This window comes from Sinocyclocheilus anshuiensis, unplaced genomic scaffold, assembly GCF_001515605.1.
Source record: "Sinocyclocheilus anshuiensis isolate Anshui unplaced genomic scaffold, SAMN03320099.WGS_v1.1 scaffold626, whole genome shotgun sequence".
In the NCBI taxonomy this organism is placed as follows: domain Eukaryota; kingdom Metazoa; phylum Chordata; class Actinopteri; order Cypriniformes; family Cyprinidae; genus Sinocyclocheilus; species Sinocyclocheilus anshuiensis.
In genome coordinates this window covers 351,471-358,034 of record NW_015544167.1, presented here as the reverse complement: position 1 = coordinate 358,034, position 6,564 = coordinate 351,471, and the positions used below count along the sequence as shown (strand labels likewise).

Here is a 6,564-nt window from a genome sequence, read left to right as displayed (position 1 = left end):
TTCTGGAAAATAAGACAGTCATACTGATTGACAATGTTTTGCAGTGCATGTTTTCCTTCCGCTCCAGTATGTTTAGCTCAGCTGCACTCTGGATCATGATTTATTTTCACCATCTTATTATAGCAGTGTATCTGCACAGTGTCTGCAGTGTGTGTGACTGTTTATTTGCCATTTCTCTTTGACATGTAAAGACACTTGTCTATATCAGCTTGACCTGTCTGTGTTACACTCTTAAAAATAAAGGTGCTTCATGATGCCATAGAAGAACGTTTTTGTCTAAATGGTTCCATAAAGAACCTTTAACATCTGAAGAACCTTTCTGTTTCACAAAAGGTTCTATGTGGTGAAAAAAGGTTCTTCAGATTACAAAAAGGTAAGAAAGAGATGGTTCTTTAAAGAACCTTTGACTGAATGGTTCTTTGTGGAACCAAAAATGGTTCTTCTATGGCATCGCTTGAAGAACCTTTTGGAGCACCTTTATTTTTAAGAGTGTAGCGGATCTTTGCATATTGTGTGTGGAGTGTGTGAGCGTCACACCATGCCGTTCTCCTGTCGCGGTTTGTGTGCGCTGCTGCTGATCTGGGGACTGTGCAGAGAGGGCGCCAGAGTGCACAGAAACCCAGCCAGCAGCGTCAGACCCAGACCGCCCCACGCGCTGAACATGGACCAGCCGTACCCGTGACTGATGTCCTCCGGCAGGCCGTACAGGTAGCGCGGGTACCGCGAGAGCTCGAAGTTAATGCCAGCCACACATGTGCACAAGGAAATGATGCAGCAGGTGCCTGTGAAACACAATCACAAACAAAACAACACGGTGAGTTTATAACAACACAGCAAGAACTCAAATGAGAAGAAAATGGAAGGTCGAGATTGTGGGATACAGTATTCCCCACGTGTATTCTGTACATACAGTAACACTGCATACTGTGTACAGTACTACACTTCTAGTATGAGTAGTATGCATTACAAACTTTTTCAAGGCAATATGCTATAAAATAATATGCGATATGCAGTTCCAAATATTTTAATTTTTTCTTGTCTCAGTAATAAGCTGCCATCTAGTGGTCGCTTGTCTCACCTCCCATCAGGAAGAGCAGTCCAGCTACATACTGCATCAGCTCATTGTGTTTCCAGCAGCCCAGCACACCAACGATCCAGCCAAACAGAATGATGGCCACAGCCATACCGATGAAACCTGCCGTCATCCGCTGCAAATCTGCAGGAGAAAACAGAGCGCTGAAGGATCGCTTCTGCACTTTATTGCAATGAATGTGCACTTGTAGTGTACTTCAAATCTTTAAAAAAAAAATTACTTTCAGATAATATTAATGAAAAAACAGTCTTAACTTAGTCTCGACTTAAGTCGACTTTTAAAAAGTGCACTTTGTAATAATGGCAAATTTTTAATTTTAAAGTACATTTTAAATCAATCTTTTTTTGTGCTTTAAACAAAGTACACTTATTTTGATACTAACATACTAAAGCATATGTGAAGCATGTAACGTAAACGTGATTAATAACTGTAGTGTGTTAGTCAATATCACATTTAACATTAGTATATTCACTAAACTGAAACTTCATCATCACAAATGTGTAACTACAAATATATTTAAATACATACCACACTTTTTTCAATAGAAATTACATTAAAGTATGTTTTAATAGTATATTTTTTTGCATTTCGTAGTAGACTTTTACCCATATTTCATAGACAACAGAATTAATTATGAAATTATATGATTAGAATTTTAATTTTGAAATTATATTATAAGATGCACTTAAACCTACTTAAGTGACTCAAGAAAGCAGTGTTAAGTTAAACTGCATTTCGTATAAATTTTATTTAATACATTTTCATTAACATGCAATTAAGTGTCCTAAACATTCAGTATAATCACACCTATAAGCATATTCTTTTAAAGTGTATTATTTCCGTAATAAGTTCTGTTTTAAAAAAATATTCGGAGCCACTTTACTATGTACTAACATTGAAATTAATCAATAGATACATACTATACTACAACTTATTATGTACATACATGTTTTTACAATATTATATACATATGTATATATACACACACACATACACACACATGCATATTGATACATCTGTAAATATGTATATCTATAATTACACTGTTGACCCTACACTTACACCAAACCATCCCGCCAAACACGTCGCTAACTGTATTCCACAGTTTTGCAATTCAACATGAACACAATAGGTACACTGTGTGTAACAATCTTTTTTTTGGTGTAAGTACATATTAATTAAAGACACCTAATATTAAGTGGGAACAAATATTCAAAATATTCACTCAATGCTTCCAAACACTTGATGTCTTAATGCTGAACATCTGTTTATTACTGTTAAGATGCTTTGAAATAATCTGTATTGTATAAAGCACTATAAATAAATGTGACTTGGCTTGAATTCATGGCTTTAAAACTTCACTTAAAACTTAAAACTATTTAACATCTTCCAGCTTTTGAAGCTAATTTAAACTTTCTGGCCAGGCTTTCTAAAACCAACATGAAAGTTTGAATCTAGTTTGTGTTACAATGCAAAAATACAATTCAGACATTCAATAAACTGAAATAATGTGCAGTAATGTCTAGTGCATAAAACCAACTTCCTCTGTAATAACTAGTTTAGTGTATTCATTGTGATATTTATCCATCATTGCTTGAATAAATCATATTTGTTGTTTTAGATTTACTACAATTCAGGTATTGTCTCTTGCGCTATAAAATTAATATATGTATTTTTATTTAACTTTTCCTCATTGCTCTGCATCTTAGATTTTGTTATGTCATAATATAATCTGTCACATATTATGTCAGTCAATTGTTTGATTTATTTATTTTAAAAAATTGAGTTAAATCGTTAATTCAATAAAACGCTTTCAGTTTAGGTTTTGCAGTCTCATAGCTAATACGTATGTTAAATAAGAAGCGTTCAGTGTTTTTGGATGCATTTCAAGATTGTAATATCATATGTGTTCTGGAAGGCTTGATAAATGGCCATCAAAGTCAAAACCAGGTGCTAATTTAGAGAGACAATTCTGACTGATTTTCTGCACTGATATTGAGAGATGGATTTAAACATGGTAAAACGTGTTAAATGAAGCAGAGAGTACACTGTTATTGATAGCTGAAAGCAACAAATTAAATAAATTATTTAATAAACAATCATCAAAGGTAATGTTAAGAGCTGTAGGTACAATAAGTTTTCCAATTCTGTGCAGATTCCATGTCGGCCTGCAAATGTATTAATAAATAAATTTGTGTGCTTTAATACAAAGTAGCCTATAATACACTTAAGAGATTAAGTGGGATTAAATGCACAATTATGATGGTTCATAGATCAATGCTGAGAGTGAAACCTACAAACGTTTAGTGACCAGACACACACACACACACATCCACTCGCAGTAAATATAACATGCACGGATCTGACTTACGGAGAGCATGCCATTCGTCTTGTCTTATAGTTTTGGTGATGTTCACTGGCAGATTCCGTGGGATATTCGCTGAGAAATAGTAATATCTCACCGGCGTACAACGCTGAAGCAAACCTGAGAAAATTCACAGAAACAATCTGATAACTTCAGTCATAATAGTGAAGATCAGATGATACACGTGTGTTTGAAAGTCTGTGTGGAGAAGAAACAAGCAGCAATTTAGACACATTTCACAGAAACATCTAAACACATGTTCAGGCCCTTAACTTTGGTCACAATGAATCATCTGAATTATGATCATCAAATGTTCTAACTGAACCATAAACAAAAGCAATCAACCAAGTCAATCAATCAATTCTCAATCTCTCTGCTGAGATTGACTTCACTTTCCTTCCCAGAGAACCCAGTAGCTTACATGAAAAAATAATTCTAACTGAATCATAATTTCAAATTTTCATTGTCACCTTGCTGTACCAAAAAGTAGTGTCTATTTTATAAGCGTATATTTTTGAGAAGAGTGATTGTTGTCCAACACTTAAAAATAAGGTTCTTTATTGGCATCTATGGGTCCATAAAGAACCTTTAACTTTTATGGAAACTTTCCATTGCACAAAGTTTCTTTAAGTGCAAAAATATAATTTGTACAATTTATATATAATTTTGCAATATGTACACAGGAGAGTACTACATCAGTCAGAAATTTGATTGGATTTATGTTTTATTTCGGTAATGTATGTGTGGAAAGTGCTTAGACATCAAGCTGATTATTTTTATAAAACATAGTCATACATTTTCTCTCGGACCCCAAACAGAACAGGAGTAAAAATCTACTGAATTTTAAGCAAGTCTATTTATCTTTGGCTAAGACCCAAAAGCTGCATCTCATTGCCCTGAAAGACTGTATAATTTATCACATTAAAGACAGAAATGTTTTAGAAGTGTGTAAATGCATCAGTGCATCAAAGAAAACGTATAATTTTTGATCATTTAAAAAAAAAAAATCTGCTTTTGTTATTAGAGTAATCAAAAGTAACATGAAAAAGAAACAAATATAATATACTGTCTGTACCAGAGAGGGTTAAGTGTGTTTTCCCTTAATAAAAGGGCCTCGGGGTCTCTTAGACCCTAAATGGATACCATTGCCCTGACAGACTCCATCTGTTTCTGTATTTGAGCTGAAATGTGATGAAAGTGTGAACGTGAGCGTGTGGTTGGTGTTGATGTTAGGGATCAGCACCTTGGATAGCGCCAATTAACGTTCTTCAACACTCCTTCAACAAACACATAAACACACTACAGCTGTTCAACATCAACTTGGAATCTGGTTACTGCTCAGATGGGGCCCATTCAGCATCATCACCTTTAAAAATCAGGTCCTCATTCTCCAGATTGAACCCTTCTCGGTGGCACTTCCTCCACAGTCCGGTTGTGGTTGAGTTGTAGCGGCGGCTGCAGCGTGATTCCATGACGGGCTCGGGGCGCGGGGATTCCCGCAGAGGAGCTGCGAGCTCCGGCTGACTCGCACCAGCGGCTTTCGGTCGCATCCGGAGTGGAAGGTTTTGGTTGGAGATGTATATGTATCCTGGGTCATTTCTCTTGCTGGCGTATTTTTTGCATCGGTCCCGGTGTTTCCGCGCATCTGTTTCGTACCAGTAGTCCGTGCTGATGGCCATGGTCAAGAGCCCGATGGAACAGAAGGCCAGGAAGAGCCCAGACGCCGTTAAAATCCTCATGATGCCCGCGGACAGCTGTCACGTCTTCCGCCGAGCCCATATCATCCTAAACCCGACATAACAGGATGATAAATAAGCTGTTGGAGCTCTAGACAGACATGTTTGCGCCTCTGCTGCTGCTCGTTTGAACTCGGGATGAAGGAGGACCAATGCCGACACTGGAGACTGCTGATGAAACCGCTCCGGATTCGTCAGACAGCAGCTGTTATGCCGCTGTCTCCATAAAGGATATTCGGGCGAATCTTATCATATATAGAAGTCTAAAGTAGGAGATTTTATTTATTTTTTTTACATAAAAACTTTTCTTCTTATTATTATTCTTCCTCTTCTTTTTGTGAAAATGAATCGCTTTGTCCTGAACTACTCTTATCACTGTAATGGGAAATAATGTAGGATGTGAGAGACTGGGGCAAGTTGTCACATATTATCTTGCTTTCAAAAACCTTGGTTTTATTGTTGTTGTTGTTGTTGTTAGTAGTTGTAATAGTAAAATTACATTCAAATCGATTTTTTACTAAATAAAAAAACATTTACAAACTCAAAAGTAAAAAACGTAAAACTTGTGAAATTTTAATTTTAACTGTTTTTAATATATACTGTATATATATATTTTTTTTTTCATTATTTATTTATATATTTTGTTACATTGACATGGGGTGGCCAACAATAGTACTGGAGAGCCACAGTCCTGCAGAGTTTTGTTCTAACCTTAATTAAACACAACTGAACAAGCTAATCAAGATCTAAGGGTTATCAGAAAGCTACAGGCAGGTGAGTTTTTATCAAGGTTGAGGCAAAACTCTGCACGACTGTAGCTCTCCAGGACCGACATTGCCCACTCCTGACACAGACACAGACACAGACACAGACACAGACACAGACATTAATATGGAGTTGGTCCCCCTTTGCAGCTATAATGCTTCCACTCTTCTGGGAAGGCTTTCCACACAGTTTTGGAGTATTTCTGAGGGTATTTTTGCTCATTCATCCAGTAGAGCATTTGTGAGGGCAGACACTGATGTTGGATGAGAAGGACTGACTCACAATCTTCGTTCCAGTTCATCCCCAAGGTGTTTGATGGGGTTGAGGTCAAGGCTCTGTGTGGGCCAGTCAAGTTATTCCACTCCAAACTCATCCAACCATGTATTTATGGACCTTCCTTTGTAAACTGGGGCACAGTCATGCTGGAATAGAAAAGCGCCTTCCCCAAACTGTTCCCACAAAGTTGGAAGCATAGCATTTTCCAAAATGTCTTGGTATGCTGAAGCATTAACATTTTCGTTCACTGGAAGTGAGAAGCCTAGACCAACTCCTAAAAAACAGCCCCATACCATTATCTCTCATCCACCAAACTTTACAGTTAGCAT

The 6,564-nt window shown here is 36.9% G+C and overlaps 1 protein-coding gene across 1 annotated transcript; it reads right to left on the bottom strand.

Moving 5' to 3' along the window:
• Positions 1-498: 498 nt before the first annotated feature.
• LOC107695923 (transmembrane protein 178B-like) lies at positions 499-5,340 on the bottom strand. Its single transcript, XM_016496033.1, has 4 exons — positions 4,825-5,340; positions 3,465-3,578; positions 1,079-1,216; positions 499-782 (listed from the first exon to the last, which is right to left on the bottom strand). The coding sequence occupies exons 1-4, from the start codon at positions 5,195-5,197 to the stop codon at positions 532-534; spliced, it is 876 nt and encodes a 291-aa protein (XP_016351519.1). The 5' UTR covers positions 5,198-5,340; the 3' UTR covers positions 499-531.
• Between the last annotated feature and the right edge of the window lie 1,224 nt (positions 5,341-6,564).

Coding starts and splice junctions, on each gene's coding strand:
- LOC107695923 (XM_016496033.1), bottom strand. CDS start 5,197: ATGAGGATTTTAACGGCGTCTGGGCTCTTCCTGGCCTTCTGTTCCATC. Junction 3,579..4,824: donor TGAGGACCTGATTTTTAAAG/GTGATGATGCTG, acceptor GAATTTTCTCAG/GTTTGCTTCAGCGTTGTACG. Junction 783..1,078: donor ACTGCTCTTCCTGATGGGAG/GTGAGACAAGCG, acceptor TGTGTTTCACAG/GCACCTGCTGCATCATTTCC.